Here is a 15,587-nt window from a genome sequence, read left to right as displayed (position 1 = left end):
ACCTCTGCCCCAGGACACAGAGAGGAGCTTTTAACTGGAAAAACAACAAACTACTGATCTGCCCTCTGGAAAGGCAGCATACCATTTCAGCAGTGTTTACGTACAGCATGGCTCTGGTTAGCCTGGAGTGACCCACTGACAGTGGGTTGGAGCTCTACACAGGAACCTGGAAAAGCAGTTCTGCATGCGTCCATTTGTTGTGGGTGGCTGGACTGGGTGTGTGAGTTGCTAATACAGGTGGCTTGTAGCCAGCAACCTTCCTGGGAAGAAAATCAGGATGTGTTAAAAAGAGCTATGCAGATATAAACTCACAAAAGCAAGGACACAGCTGTCTAGTTTTACCTCAATAGCTAAGGGCTCTTAGGTCACTCCTGTTCCCAACAGTAAGTGATTCCCTTTCCTGTCCCTATCTTGAGTTTTTCTCAAGCTTCCCCACAGTTCTTCCTACCCCTTCATGCCTTTCAGCACTGGCCCAGCTCTTGGTACAAATGTATCACTAGCCACTCCATAACTGAACAAATTGGTTTTTAATAGAATACAGTTGTGCAAAGAGGTTGGTCCCTCTTTAAGAGGCACAGCAGCATGTGGCAGCACCACTGAAGTTTTGCAGTTTTGGCTGTATTCTGTTCTTGGATGTGAATCTGTAAATAAATTCTAGCAGAGTGAGCAAAACAAGTACTTGACAGAGGAATTTTTGAATTAATATTCTGGGTATGTCATTTTTAAAGCCAGACACCCATCTTCTCTCCATGTAATCTTAGTACGACGTTAGGTTATTTTACAACTGTTAATCTTCCAACTGTATTTTTAAAAAATTCTGTGAGGCCTCCCCAAATCCATGGTCTTCACATTCAGTAAGGGTTAGCACTGTCAGTGCGCAGCCAAAGCCTGTGTCCTGATGCGAGTGGATCAATTCTTCATGTAAAAGAACAGTGAAGAGGCACCAGATCCCAGGAACTGGAAGGGATCCTGGGCTCCTGTCTAGCTACAGGAGGCTGCTGTCCCTGTTAGCCTCCTAGCAGTAGCAGGTCACTCATCTTGCCCGTGGGGCAGGTAGAAGGTAACCACCAATTCCTGCTAGTGCAGCAGGAGCTAGCAGAAGCTGAGGCAGCATGTTCAATCTTGCAGTGGAGCTGCTCAGCAGCGGGAGCAGAAAGCTAGCAGTTCAGAGGCTTCTTCACATGCTTTCACCTTCTTCCTCCGTACTCTGAGTGCCTTTGTCCTCTGAGGGCAGAAGAGGCTGGTGCTGACATGACTGATGTCTGTCTGCACTCCTCCACGAGGCATGGTCTGCCCTGCCTTGCTGCAGGAAAAGGGGCAGGAGGTCAGGGGTGAAGGGCATGTCTCTGAAGGCGTGCAGGAGGAAGATGCCAGACACAATGGTGAGGAAGCCGCTGATGGTGCCAATGACATTGTCTAGCACCATGTGTTGCCACTCCTTGAAGAGGATGGCAGAGCACATCATGACTGCTGTGGTGAACAGCACGTAGTAAATGGGTGTGACCACAGATGTGTTGAAGATGTCCAAGGCTTTGTTCAGATAGTTGATCTGGGCGCTGATGCAGATCACCAGGCATACCAGGAGCACCCAGCCCAATGGTTCTTTCAGGACTGGCTTGCCGGAAAACAGTTCTTTCAGTGCAATCCCCAAGCCTTTGACGCAGGACACAGAAAGTGAGCCAATGGTGGAGCAGACCAAAACATAAACCAGGACGTTGTTCTGTCCGTAACGGGGTCCAGCCACAAAGATAAGCAGAAGGGAGGTCACCAGGACACACACAGCAAATACGATGAATCCTTGGGGAACGAAGAATTAAAGAGCTCTATCAGAACAGTAGCACCAGTGACAGATGTAACTGAACAGCAAGTAGAGATGGAGAATAGGCAGGTAGCTGCCCCATCAGTCTGTCTTTTTAGCATCCACCTGTAGGGACCAGGGTTGGGAAGCAGATTTGGTCTCCAGCCTGAGCAAAGTTGCAGAGACAACAGCAGCTCTTTACAGTGCTGATCACAGTACCGCCCCACATGTCAGCCTGTCAGGGGATAGAGCTGCCTGTGCTGGAAGGTGTAGTGGCACAGCCAGGCTCCATGGCAGTAGTAGAGGTGGTGGGGGCTTGTTGACCAGGAAGACAAGGGGCCACAGCTCTGCAGGAGGCCCAGGAGGGTGGCAGAAGGCTTGGGAAGCCCTAGCTGAACTCTGCTGGCTGTGGTGGCATAAAGAGGAAAGCTCCACATGACAGGAGTGTGAGGCCTTGCCAGAGCACTGACTCTATTGAGCAGCAGCATCTACCTGTTACTCTGCTTTGCTCTTCTCCCTGTGCTTCCTTCCTCCATCTCCTGTGGCTTATTCTGCCATTCATGCTATTGCCCAAATTATATCCTTGCAGCCTGATTCATCCTCTCACATAAATATCAGGACAAGATATACACCCAAGATCAATATATCCTCAAATCATTCACTCATCTTTTCCTGAAGTTCCTCCTCTGTCTTTCCTCAGTCACAGTACTGCCACCCTTGTGTACAAGAATTCCTTCTTCTATCCCAGCACTGCCACAGGCCAACCCTTTCTGCTGACAGCTGCAGCTAATTCCCATGCTCTTCACTTTTTGCATCTACACCTCATAGGCAGTACAAAAAAAAGCACACTTGGTAACTGTTAATGACCCAAGTTCTCATCCTTGCTTCAGCGCAGACCCAGCAACTTGGGAGCATCACCCAGACTCACTCTCTGCGAAGTGGGATTCCCATCCTGCTGTCATCTGGGGTCAAGAGGACTTAATAGTCCTAAAAAGCCATTCTGAAGCTGATGTGTCCCCCTGTGTTTTGAGCTAGTTAATAAGGTATAAATCCTCGAGCATGTGCATTAAAAGCTGTTTGACCAATCTTTCACATTTAGAGCGTGGAGACCCCAGCCTTTTCCCAACACAGAGGGCAACACACTAGCTATCCTGGACACAAGGAAACGTTTCCTCCATTGGTGCACAGAACAAGAAACGGTCCAATTACCCCTTAGTTCAGTCCTTCCCAATCTAGCCAAGTTGTATCGTACCTTCTACTGTCATGTCCAAGCCTGAAGTTGACAGGACTTCTTTTATTTAAGTACCTGGATCTTTCAGCTTCTCTGCCATTGACTCCAGGCTGGAAACCTCTTCTTCCTGTGGAGCATGGATCACCATCACTGTGGAGCCCAGGATACTCAGGATGCAGCCAATCTTCCCATGAACATTCAGCTGCTCGTTCAGGAAGGTGGAAGACAGAACTGCACTGAAAGATGGTAAAAACACCCAAAACTAATTAGGCCAAGGGATGGAGTACCTGAGGGAAGGGACAGAGGAAGGAAGAGCAACTGCTTTCACCACTGAGGGGTAGTAGGTGAGGTAAGGGTGCTTCTGAGACTACTTACCTAACAAGGACACTTAGGGCACCTAGTGGAGTTACCAGCGTTGCAGGGGCAAAGGCATAGGCAGCAAAATTTGCTGCTTCTCCAACTCCCACTGCAAAAGAAACTCTGTCAGGTGAGCATCAAAGTAGGAACAATTCAGCATAATACAAGTTTGAGTGCAGTCAGAAGACAGCCTCGGTTTCCACCTGAGCATCCTGTTTCTCTGAGGTATGTCATGCAACCAGGAGAGAACAGCACCAGCAAGAACAAGCAGAAGCCTGATATAGGTTCTCTTGGGAAGACAAGGCTCGTGGTTATACACGGTGATCCTTAGTCACACGTGGCTATGCAGCTGAGCAGTAACTACAGAAAAAATATTTCCTTTATGTCCTCAAAGCTGAAAGGAGTTTTGACGTGTTCCATATTTCTAAGTCATGGTTTTTTTCTGGAACAGCTTTTACAGCCTTTTAAAGGGTAAATCAAGTACAATTGATTTATTAACATTGAAAAGTGTAAAACAGAGCTGCTGAAATCACTGTAGCACTAAACCCACCGTGCTGGATGTGCTGTTACAACATCATCTGGGCAGGCCATTTCAGAAGTGCTTAACCCAACCCAGTTAGACCAGATCCTATTTAGCAGAGAAACCTGGTAATGCATGAGACTTTAGAATATTTTAGAGTTATAATTAGATCAACAACATCCTCAGACACTCAGATAAAAATCAAGCAGTCAAACAATGATCATAATAATAAAACAAAAGCAACTGGAAACAATGACAAACACACTCTTAAGTGTGTCTTGCTACAGTTTCAGAGTAGGTACTTACTGCACAGCAGCCCTGCCCACCAAAGCCATTCTTGCAGGTACGCGTGACCTCCTTGCCCTAAGTAAGGAAGAAAGAGTAATAAGAAACCTCAGATGAAGCTACACAAAAGGCTCATTATCCTCCCAGAACTGCCTTGGAGAAGCAAGCGGGAGCAGCCTGATCTCTAAGTGCAAGGCTGCCTTGGGTCTGCCTGCCTTGTCACATACTGGCCTGACCCAGACATAGGCATGCTCTGATTCTTTTACCCTAAAAGCAAAGATTTTATTCCCTGGTCCTCCTGCGGTTGAACTACAGCAGTTTCAAGAACATGAGCAGTTCTAGAAACGGGTCTTTGTTGGCTATGGACCATGGTTGGCTATCTCTGTGGAAAAAGTCTACTTTTAAACCAAAAACTCCCCACAGGCAAGGAGGGGCGGCCAAGGCCCAGTGGTGGCCGGACTGTCCGAGTGGAGACTGACGCCGCCTGCAGTGTCTGGAGAACGCACCTCCGGGGGGAGCAGCTGCAGTGACAGCCCGGGGGTTGTCTGCCCAAGACCTAGAGGCGGAGATGACGGGCCGCTCGCAGGGGAGGCACCGGAGCGTTTTTCCCTTCCCTCCGTCCCGTTAGCCCGAGGCCCACCCCGCCGCCTTTCGCCGACCCCCCCGGCCCGAGGGCGGCGGTACCTGCCCTGGCGCGGCCGCGGCGGCACAGCCGGATCAGCCCCTTCTTCTTGAGGATGAAGCTGCCGCCGATGAAAGCGCTGGAAGCCAAGGCCAGGCCCAGCCCCATGTAGAAGCCGGCCCGATCGCCCGCGCCTCCCATGGCAGCCCCGCCGCCGCTAGCCGCCGCTTCCGGTGCGCCGCCAGCACCCTTCCCCCGGCGCCGGGCGGAGCGGAACGGGCGGCGCGGACCGCACGGTCGGGGGTAGCCTATGCCGGCGCACCGGGCCTGGCTTCCGCCCAGGGCAGGCGCAGTGTGGCGTTGAGTGGGGCTGGTGGCTCTGGTAGCGAGGTTTGGGGTTGGGCCCTGTCGGGGGTGTCATCCCGACAGCAGCGCAGCCCTGGGCCCCGGAAAGGCACCAGTTTCCCCCGCTGCTGCCCCTGTGCGGGACGCCTGTGGGCAAGAGCCTGGCCTGGGGGTGTTGAGCTGGGCTTACCTTGTAGGAGCCTTCTTGGCGACGGGGTAATTGTATCTTGTTTTCCAAGCTGAAGAAGAAGGGATGAGTAAAAGCAAGGACGATGCTCCGCATGAGCTGGAGAGCCAGTTTGTGCTGCGACTGCCACCGGTAAGAGACCATTCAGTCTGGTGCAGCTGAAGTGGCTGCCATCATTTTTACGCACAGCTCAGTCCAGTTTGCTTGGCGAGCACTGGGCTTGGAAGGGGAATTAGCAAGGTGGGTGAAGTCAATGGGAAATCTGCAGACCTGGCAAGGTACATGGAAGCAGACTGAATGCTTTTGGCTTTGGATAGCCCATTCCCACTCATTTGAACAGATTTTTCACAGCCTGCTCTTGATAGGTGCTCCTGTGACACAGAGCAGGAGGCTCAGAAGGCAACTTAAAGAATGAGGAAGTTTCTGTAAGGGTAGAGCTTTAGCAAGTGCTGGGTCTTCACTTGCTATGACTGTCAGTGCACTTGATGCTATTTGTTAGATACTTAAAGCTGAGACTGTGTCGTGCTGAGATCATTAGAGCTTGGGGAGGAGAGCAGCGGTCTTTTGGCAGGGTATCTTGGTCGGCCTTGCCACTGTCACAGCCATATCGTGTTGAGGGTGTGAAGTTAACACGTGGGTTAACACGTGGTATTGGGAGGAGGGTACAATTTTCATTGCGGCTCTTGCAGTTGTTTTTTTGTGTTGGGATGGCAGAGGTGTTTAAAGCTGGGTAGGTTGGACAGAAGCCTTCAGTGATTCTCAGAGGGAGCACACCCAGTCCTGACATAAGTCTGTCCAACCTTCCCAGGAATATGCCTCCACTGTGCGGCGAGCAGTACAGTCCGGGAATGTCAACTTGAAGGACAGGCTCACCATTGAGCTACATGGTGAGTGAGCAGGATCAGGGCATCTTAAAGTTCTGACTGTCCACAAGTGAAGCTGTGCAACTTGCATGTGTTTTTCTGTGAGATTTCTGCTGCTTAGGAATGTATTGCACAGTTTAGCTGTTTAGTGATAGCATTAACCTGTCCCATGGCTTTCTGCAGCGGATGGGCGCCATGGGATTGTCCGTGTAGACCGGGTGCCACTGGCAGCCAAGCTGGTGGATCTCCCCTGCATCATCGAGAGCTTAAAAACCATTGACAAGAAAACCTTCTATAAAACAGCGGATATTTGCCAGGTATGGGCTGTCCTTCTTGCCTGCCCTAACAGTTTAACTCCTTGCTTTCCTCCCGAGGAAAAACTCTTGTATGCTTTGGCAGCTGGACACCCGGTATAACATGGCCAATTTTTGTATTTTCACAATATTAGCAGTTTAAAATTTCCCACTCTTCTTGGTGTTTAGAAATCCCATTTCTGAAGCATGAAATGTGATTGTTCTTGTAACAGCTTAACTGCTGCTGTGTTTAGTTATGAACTGAGCTGGGTATGAAACATGTTTCTCCTACCCCATGCTCGTGAATCCCTTTGGCTCACAACATGCAGCGGCCAGTCACTGTTCATTTTCCAGAAAAGCTTTCACATCCTTTTGTCCTTTCATTATGATAAGCACCCTTTGTGTTTATGTGGGGATTCCAGATGCTTGTTTGCACTGTGGATGGTGATCTCTACCCCCCTTTGGAAGAGCAAACTATGAGCACTGACCCCAAGGCAAACAAGAAGAAGGACAAGGACAGAGAGAAGAAATTCATCTGGAACCATGGCAGTGAGTAGAGGCTGTGCTAAACTCCTCCATCCCATCGCCCTGGTGTCCCCACAGCTGTGCAGGGCACTTGTCACTGCTGTATCCTGGCTCTGCTGCTGCTCCATTTTCAGTGCTGTCTCTGTTCCTGAAGGGATCTTCTCCCTTTTGGAATGCAGCTCTCCCATTAGGCCATCTGCCTGACATATGCAATCTGTTTCCTCTGTCACAGTCACCCTTCCCCTGAAAAATGTACGGAAGAGACGATTCCGGAAGACAGCTAAGAAGAAGGTGAGTTGCTTCTCATGCAGATGCAATAACCAAGGGATAGGAAAACAGAGACATTAGAGCTGTAACCGTCTTTTAGTCCAGAAAACATGTAATTTCCTAACTTTGTTTTACATGTTTCCTTGCCTGAGATGAGGGTGAAGGGAGGGTAGTGGATTTAAACACCTCTTTGGGTGCTTCCTCCATGTTTTCCAAGATGCTCCTGAGGGAAGAATCCTCTGTGCAGACGCAGCTGCAGGAATGGAGTCTAGTTCTCTGCACATCTCTTCCTGGTCATAGAGAAGAAAGGAAGACTCACATGGAAATGAGGTTTCACTCATTCCTGCTTTTCCAGCTGAAATCATCTCTTTATGCATGGCCTGTTCACTTCCCCAACAAGTAAAACTACAAATAGAATAACTGTCATTTCAGCGAGGGGAGTGACAACAGATGGAGCTCAGAGGCTGTGCATATACACAAGCCAGGCAAGGTGTTGGGGAGATGCAGCACCGTGAGGCTGGGAAGACTTGTTCTCTGCTTTGCAGTTTCTGAGAACAGGATGGAGTGCTCTTTTGCTTGACATTTGGGAAAAAAATTACTTGAGACATTCTTGTAGCCCACAGGAGAGATTTGATGTCACTGCATTAAGATTCCTGGGTAATTTAAAAGTGAAAAATGAAACCTTATTTTGAGTTAGATGGGAAGGAGTTGAGTTGGCCATCCATCAGGAAACAGTACCTCAAGGACTTTCTGCATACACACAGAAAGTCTTATTTCATAAGTAGTATAAGAAGAAAAGTGAGAGCATACATCCCACTAAGGAGGTCTGTACAAAAAAGATGGATTGCTTTCTGGAGGTGCATAAATTACTTTTAGGGTGAGCGTGAGCACAAGCTGAACAGAAAGCATAAGAGAAGATGCTTGAAACAGGGCTCTGTCCAGAGGTGGAGGGTTGGGGTTGACCAGCACCAGCAGCACGTATGAGGCCTTTAACAGTGTGTATGTTCTCTTTCCACTCTCTGGCCCAGTATATTGAGTCTCCTGATGTGGAAAAAGAGGTGAAGCGTCTCCTGAGCACAGATGCTGAAGCTGTCAGTGTCCGTATCCTTTTAGGGAAAAAAAAGCTCAAGTGGAGGATGGGACACTACGAGTGACCTGGAGGTTGTGGAAGGGAGAGACAAATTCAGCTTTGGGTGTGAGAGACTAGGAGATAAGCAGATGACACACAGAAGGTTTGGACCTTCATTTTTGCCTTTTTCAAAGCTCATTGTTTTTTCTTGTACCTGTTGTACTGAGCAGGAACTTAAGTAACAGCAGAGGAGAAATTACCAAAAAGGGGGCTGGGGTGGTTCATCCTGGATATCCATAGCTGCCAATCTGGACTTGGAGGGGGAGTGATCTGCAGTTTTTAGCATTCTTCTGTCATACTGCATCTTTCATGTTCTTCTTTTTCCCTTGACTCATCGGGTCCTGCTGCCAGGCTGGGAAGTCATTGCTGAAGATGAAACAAAAGAAGTAGACAACCATGGTTCACTCACCAGCCTGGACATCTCCTCCCCAGGGATGTCAGGACATAAGCAAAGCCATGGCTCCTCAGGTGCAGTGGGGAGGGCTGTTGTTTTCTTTCTAGCCACTAAGTAATCAGTTGGACCCATTTTCTCTGGGGTAAGCCCTAACCAGAGTGAAGGAGAGAGGGCGTTGAGACAGGCACCCTGTACTGACATGGTTGGTCCCTGGCCAGCAAAGGGTGGTGGGAGGTCATCAGCTGTGTTTTTCCTCTTTGCTTTTGCATCCCCCTAGAACATGATGAACTGCGGGAGATATTTAATGACATCAGTAGCAGCAGTGAAGATGAAGATGAGAGGGATCATCATGATGATGAAGACCTGAACATCATGGACACTGAGGAGGACCTAGAGAGGCAGCTGCAGGACAAGCTGAATGAGTCTGATGGGCAGCAACAAGAGAATGAGGGATCCAACCAAATGGGTGAGTGGGTGGCAGAGCACAGCAGAATCACTGGGGTGCCAGGCAGGCTGCACTGCTCAGCTCTGCTGCTGCTCTGGGTCTGAGCTCACTCTGTCTTCCAGTCATGGGAATCCAGAAACAAATTGACAACCTGAAAAGTAAACTCCAGGAGACCCAGGACAGGAGGAAGCGCCAGGAAGATCTCATCATGAAAGTGGAGAATGTAGCTCTCAAGGTAAGAGCTTTCCTGGAGTCTCTTCAAGTCTGCTTAGCACAGGCTTGCCATTAGCTCTAGCAAACTGATTCAGCTGCTGCTCTGGAAAAGCCAAGGACCTTTGCCTGCTGGGTTAAAAATAATTGTGGTATGACCATACACACTCCAGCATTTCCCCACGGAGGCAAAGCAGTCTATGAAACTGCTGGGGGCTGTTTTTTAGTGCAGCTTAGGGCTTGCTGCACCATTTGACATGTTATGCCAGCACCCATTCAGTTGAGAACACTTTGGTAACTGTGGTCTGGCATGTTTGTCTCTGCAGACCCGTCTCCAGGCCGTGCTGGATGAGTTCAAGCAGCAGGAAGAGCGAGAGAAACAGCAGGTGAGGAAACTCCCACAGTGGAGTGGGAAGGACTAGGGCATGACATGGTTCTAGGCTTGGCCTCTGACTAAGTTTCCTGAATCTTGTACTACACCAGCTGCTTCGAACTCTAGTGTCACAGGTCAGGCGTGGTTGTACATCATCTGTAGTTGCATGGATCTTCCTAAGGCACAAGGAGGTATAGGAAATGGGGTTGATTACAGCCTTCCTTCTGGAGGAGTAGTGAGCCAAAACATGTCTAGTCAGCAGTCCAATGCTGCTAGGATTGATGCCTGGGGTAAAACATGACACAGAAACCCACTGGTACCCATGTACAAGAAAGGCAGTAGCTGCAGGGTCTTGGCAGATTTCCTGCCTGGGCAACTCTGCTGAGTTTCAACCAGATACTAAGGCAGGAGGTTCCCACTCCCAAGTTCCTGTTGTGTGGCTTCACCTTGTGGGCAGTGCTTAGTTCTGCGCAGAGGTGCCCAGGCACAGCTCCCTGCAGTGTGCAGGCAAAGGTGGAAGATCTGCAGAAACACAAGTGCTTGGGCTGGAGCTGCCAGGAGGCCCAGCCATGCCTTACTGAAATGCCTTACTCCTTCTTCCCAGATGACGTCCCTGCAGGAGCAGCTGGAGTCCCTCATGGAGAAGTGAGGAGCGGGCCTGAGTTTTTATTCCTGCGAGCAGAGCTGGAGGTGGTGTTCATCTGCCATGCTGAAGTCTGCTCTAGTCACACTCCTCTGCAGCCAGATGTGCTGCTGGGCAGTGCTAGAGGCCCTGTGTCTAGAGCTGCTCTCACATATGTTGTGCTGGTCTTGGCTAGTGGAGCTAAAGAATTGGACTATGCCTGTGAGAGCAGCCAAAACACGGGATTTACTGTAAGTATTTAGCACGATTCTCCCACAGGGGTTTAGTTCTCCCTAGCACAGTGTGGTGCAGCTTTCTGCATCTTATTGAGTCTTTGACTTGATGGGCTGTGGCCTGGTAGGAGCTTGTTCTTGTATTTGAGGAATGCTTGTGTCTGCAAATCAGACTCAATAAAGTACCATTTCCAACCCCGGTCTGTTCCTACGTGGTTGCTGGAGCACGGACTAGCATTGCCTCCTGCCAGCTTATGCCTGACCACACACAGGCCCTGGCTGGTTCTCACACTGTTGCTGGGCTCCTTTGCTGAAATGCTTCTTCTGTTGCTGGGTCAAAGGGAGGCTGCGTGCGAAGGGGACCCTGTGAGCTGTCACCGTGTGGGAGAAATGAGGCCCTCCTGATCAGGGTGTTTCTTTAATTCCTCACAGACTAGGCAGGCAAATCCCAGATTAACCTGGCAGGGTGGGAAGAGGATTAGAAAGGCAGTTCCAGAATGCAACAGAGGGCACCGTGGGCTTCAGTGAGGGTGTGCCACGGTGGGACACCCCTCGGGACAACCGGAAGGACAGGAAAAGGGGAGAAGGCTTCCAAGCTCTGCTGCCAGCACAGAAAGCGAAAGGCCAGGAGCAGCCCTGGGAGATGACATGTGTGTCCAGATAGCTGAGAAATGGAGATACCCTGAGGAAGACACGGAGCTCAGGGAGGGCCAGAGCAAACCTGTGTGCATGTGCCTGTGACTTGCTCCTGGGGGCCAGCAGGAGCAGGCATGGAAGAAACCTACCTGCTGAACGTGGAAGGGGTCAAAAAGAAGATTCTGCATGGAGGCCATGGGGAGCTGCCAAAGCTGCAGGATGGGAGCAAGGTAAGTCATCTTGGTTGTTACCCCAGAGCCCTAGGAGAGGGGAGTAGGTCCAACACCACCACCCCTGCCCATTATGGTTAGATTCCCTGCTCACAAGCCAAGCTCCAGGTCTGTACAGGGAGATCCCTTGCAAGATGGGTGCAGGAAGGGCTGTTTTGGGCACAGGCAGCCACATTGCCCTCACAGTGACAGCTGACATTGCCCACTGCCTTCACCTTGCATTGGTGCTGTTACCCACCTCCTCCCTCTGTCCTGGGGCCATTTGAGCTTGGTGGCCATGACTGATTGCTGGAAATCTGCCTTTCCTGACGTGTGTCAAACAGGAGTGAGGGGCACCAATGAGGAGCTTCTGGGGGTTTTCAAGATTCCCTAGCTCACAGGTATGAGCAGATGAGTGTGGATTCTGTCAGATCCTTGTGCCTGCTGTGGGAGCATTAGCTGTACTGGGTTATAAAGGGGGAGCCAAAGAGCACAGCAACATATAGCACAGATTCGTGTTAAGACACTCTACCATCTACTTACTGTCTAAGACAAGTGAGTAGGAGGCACAATCTCCTGCTGTGGATGCAGAGCTGCCAATCAAACCAGCACCTTGCCGGGAACAGGCTTGATCCCACATCCTGACCCCATGGCAGAGGGATTCAGGGCTGGTGAGGAGATGGAGGGCTCTCACTGCGGTGCCTGCTCGGTCTCAACACTGAGCTTTCTCTGGGGCAGATCACCTTCCACTTCCAGACACTAAAGGATGACTTTGACCGGACAGTGATTGATGACAGCCGGGAAGCTGGCATCCCCATGGAGATCATCGTGGGCAAGATGTTCAAGCTGGAGATCTGGGAGACACTGCTCAGCTCCATGAGAATTGGGGAAGTGGCAGAATTCTGGTGCGACGCCATTGTGAGTGAGGGGCCTGTGGATGCCCTCTCCCCTCCTTTCTGCAGAGCCAGGGCATAGGGCCATGCACCCTAGAGATGCTTCAGCCTTGCCTGGTGCAAGCACAGGGGGCGCAGGTGTCACTTAGCCACAGTACCAGGGGGGCTGCCCCAGAGGAAGGGGGTGCGGGCTAGCCCCATGCAGCTGAGCAGGGCGCTACCCCTCCTTGCAGCACACGGGCATGTATGCCCTGGTCTCCAGGGGCATGCGGATGATCGCGGAGGGCCGGGACCCCCTAGAAGGGCAGAAGCACCGCTGTGGCATGGGCAACATGTTTGACTACCACAGCACAGGCTATGATGACCTGGATGAGCTGCAGCGGACACCACAGCCTCTCATATTCATCATGGAGCTGTTCCGGGTAAGGGGGATGGTGGGGATGGCTGTCAGCGTGGGGGTGGCCAGGGCAGGCAGCTCAGCTCCCACTGCCCATGCAGGTGGAGGAGCCCTCAGCATACAAGCGTGACACCTGGGCCATGAGTAAGGAGGAGAAGCTGGCAGCAGTTCCTGTGCTGCACAGCGAGGGCAACCGCCATGTCCTCCGCAAGGAGTTTGGGCAGGCAGCGGTGAAGTACCAGGAGGCTGTCATCTGCCTGAGGAACCTCCAGGCTAAGGTGAGCAGGATCCAGCCACCTCCTTGTCACCCCTGCTTTGGTTTCCTCAGCAAAGCGCTCCCTTGAGGGCCCTGGGTGTCTGGGAGGGACCAGCTACAGCCATGAACCGCCTACTGTGGCTCCCTGGGGTAGGAGAAGCCATGGGAGGATGGCTGGCTGAAGCTGGAGAGCCTGGTCACGCCACTGGTGCTCAACTACTGCCAGTGCCAGCTGGAGCTGGGCGAGTACTACGAGGTGCTGGAGCACACAACAGAGCTACTCCAGAAACACAATGGTATGCATGCCCTGCATCCCACCCATCCATTGTGCCCACGGTCCCCAGGGACTCTGTCCTCTGGATCCATGACAATGCTCATCCCATGTCCCTCTGCCTGTGATGGTACTTAGGTCATCTGGATCCCTATGTCCCCCAAAGTCCTTTGTTTCCCCTGCCCATGATGGTACCTTGCAGCCCCTGTCCTCTAGGTCCCCCTGCCCATGATGTTGTTCCACATCATCCAGAGCTTCCTGCTTACCATGGTTGCCCTTGCCCATGATGATCCCTGCACCCCATGTCCCCTGGTGTGCACAGTGGTATGTGTGTGGCCCAGGTACCCCTGCCCATGATGGTACCCCTACCTACAAGTGTGTCCACCTCATGTCCTCCTGCCTACAACGGTACCTGTGCTCTATGTTCCCTGGGTTCCCAGGGTCTCCAGCTCCTGTAGCTGGTGGCCCTGAACTGCAGGAACCCTGCCGGGGCCTCTCCTCTCCCGGCAGACAATGCCAAGGCCTATTTCAAGCGGGCGAAGGCCCATGCTGCTGTCTGGAATGAGCGGGAGGCGCGGGAGGATTTCCTGCAGGTGGCTCACCTCGACCCCTCCATGGCGGCTGCTGTGAAGAAGGAGCTGAAGCAGCTGGGAGAGAGGATGAGGAAGAAGCATGTGGAGGATCAGAAGCGCTACCAGGGGCTCTTCCAGCCACCCCGGGGGCCACGGGCCAGTGAGGGGCAGGAGAACAGGGTGAGGGGTGACGGGGTGATGCTGTGGGAAGAGGCACCCCAGGGTGAGGCTGGGGTCCTGGCAACCCCTGGGCAGGAGGAGCAGGGTGCAGGGACCAAAGAAGAAGAACAACCAGGGGCTGACCAAGCAGAACAAGGGACCCCCGGGGCTGGGTGTGAAGGGGTAGTGCTAGGAGGAGCAGTAGCCCAGGGGCTGCCTGTGGGGGTGGAGGTGAAAGCAAGAGGTGGGATGGGACTGGAGGAAGAAGCAAACCTGGGCACCTGTGGGGCAGAGCCAGAGAGCTGGGGAGCAGAGAGGGGGGCAGAGGAGAAGGATAAGAAAGAGGAGGAGGGGGGAGGGGAAGAAGAGGAAAAGGTGGAGGAAGACAAAGAGAGCCCAGTTGCAGAGATGGAAAAGCTGGCTGTAGGGCAATGTGGGGCAGCAGGGCTTGGGCAGGGGCTAGAGCAGGGAGCCAGTGGAGCAAAGGGAGCTGGCACAGGGACTGTGGCTGTGGCTGAGCCAGGCAGAGCCCCAAAGCCGGGGCCCCCCAGCAAAGGGCTGGGGGCAGCCAAGGGGCCCCCAGAGCTGGAGGATGAAACATCCAGAGAGGTGCTGGAAGAGGGGAGCTGTGGGGAGCAGCGAGCAGGCAGCAGCCAAGGAAATGCTGGAGAAGGCAACATCCCCCAGACAGCTTCACCTCTGGGGGAGTGTTCCAGACCAGGCACTCAGGGGTAGACAAGGAGCTGGGTGGAGGGACAGAAGTACCCCAATGCCCCATAGCAGCCCAGGAAGGGGGTGATTAACCCCCCATGGAGGTCAGCAAGAACAGAGAGCTCAGGGCCATGACCCTGGGGCACAGCCAGCCCTGAGCAGGGCTGGTTACCCCTGGATGGGGGAAAGGCTGCCGGACCACTGAGGATGAGGCACTGCACAGGCAGCGGGGCTGCTATAACCTGAGAGAGAGCCCTAGGGCTGGGGCCTGGCCCTGCAGTGACACAGGAATAATGCTGTCCTCACCCTGCCGCTGCTGGGACCACCAGCTCTGCTGTGCAGCAGCAACTGCTGCCTCCCTGCCCTGACTCATTGGCTCCAGCACCTTTCAGCTGAGCTCCACTGAGCTTTGCTGTCTGAGAAATAAAAGCTCTTCCTGGCACCATGTGCTGGATTTATTCCTGGACGAGACCGGCTTCCCTGATCACAGCCCACACCTCCTGCCTTGCCTTGGAACCTGTGGTACAGGGATGGGAATGGGACATTTTGCTCTATTCTTCAGATGGGGAGTTAAAAGAGGCTGCATTTCACGCCTATTTAAGCTCCTGAATCCCTCCTGTGTGAGAGTTGTCCCCATACTTCCCTGCAGTAACACCATGTCAGGCCTGTGCATAATACCACCATCCCTTCCAGGCAGGGGCACGAACAGTTCCAGCCCTTTATCAGTCCTGGGCAGGCTTCATCATCAGCTAAGGCCGGGCTGCACCCTGCGTGGCTGGGAGGG

The 15,587-nt window shown here is 52.3% G+C and overlaps 3 protein-coding genes across 5 annotated transcripts; 2 read left to right on the top strand and 1 right to left on the bottom strand.

Annotated features, from left to right (window-relative positions):
- Nucleotides 1-508: 508 nt before the first annotated feature.
- On the bottom strand, nucleotides 509-5,066 carry LOC104629850 (magnesium transporter NIPA2). The gene is made up of 5 exons (XM_075763371.1): nucleotides 4,876-5,066; nucleotides 4,213-4,269; nucleotides 3,405-3,495; nucleotides 3,105-3,265; nucleotides 509-1,797 (listed from the first exon to the last, which is right to left on the bottom strand). Exons 1-5 carry the CDS (start codon nucleotides 5,012-5,014, stop codon nucleotides 1,178-1,180), a joined length of 1,068 nt encoding a protein of 355 aa, XP_075619486.1. The 5' UTR covers nucleotides 5,015-5,066; the 3' UTR covers nucleotides 509-1,177.
- A 70-nt stretch (nucleotides 5,067-5,136) lies between these two features.
- Nucleotides 5,137-10,897, top strand: TAF7L (TATA-box binding protein associated factor 7 like). Its single transcript, XM_010298470.2, has 11 exons — nucleotides 5,137-5,477; nucleotides 6,154-6,232; nucleotides 6,392-6,525; nucleotides 6,924-7,050; nucleotides 7,259-7,317; nucleotides 8,322-8,394; nucleotides 8,774-8,890; nucleotides 9,094-9,282; nucleotides 9,384-9,496; nucleotides 9,798-9,857; nucleotides 10,449-10,897. The coding sequence occupies exons 1-11, from the start codon at nucleotides 5,412-5,414 to the stop codon at nucleotides 10,491-10,493; spliced, it is 1,062 nt and encodes a 353-aa protein (XP_010296772.1). The 5' UTR covers nucleotides 5,137-5,411; the 3' UTR covers nucleotides 10,494-10,897.
- Nucleotides 10,898-11,033: 136 nt separating this feature from the next.
- On the top strand, nucleotides 11,034-15,270 carry LOC104632572 (AIP like 1 HSP90 co-chaperone). 3 transcript variants are annotated; one of them, XM_075763369.1, is made up of 6 exons: nucleotides 11,034-11,565; nucleotides 12,283-12,462; nucleotides 12,671-12,859; nucleotides 12,936-13,112; nucleotides 13,317-13,386; nucleotides 13,872-15,270. In XM_075763369.1, the coding sequence occupies exons 1-6, from the start codon at nucleotides 11,470-11,472 to the stop codon at nucleotides 14,825-14,827; spliced, it is 1,668 nt and encodes a 555-aa protein (XP_075619484.1). In that variant the 5' UTR covers nucleotides 11,034-11,469; the 3' UTR covers nucleotides 14,828-15,270. The 3 variants fall into 3 exon arrangements, with proteins under 3 accessions (XP_075619484.1, XP_010296776.2, XP_075619485.1); XM_010298474.2 differs by having other exon boundaries at nucleotides 13,245-13,386; nucleotides 13,872-15,269; XM_075763370.1 differs by lacking the exon at nucleotides 11,034-11,565 and having other exon boundaries at nucleotides 12,362-12,462; nucleotides 12,700-12,859; nucleotides 13,245-13,386.
- The last annotated feature ends 317 nt before the right edge of the window (nucleotides 15,271-15,587 follow it).

This window comes from Balearica regulorum, chromosome 11, assembly GCF_011004875.1.
Source record: "Balearica regulorum gibbericeps isolate bBalReg1 chromosome 11, bBalReg1.pri, whole genome shotgun sequence".
Taxonomy (NCBI): Eukaryota; Metazoa; Chordata; class Aves; order Gruiformes; family Gruidae; genus Balearica; species Balearica regulorum.
The sequence above is the reverse complement of the archived record's forward strand: the minus strand, read 5'-3'. Positions and strand labels throughout refer to the sequence as shown.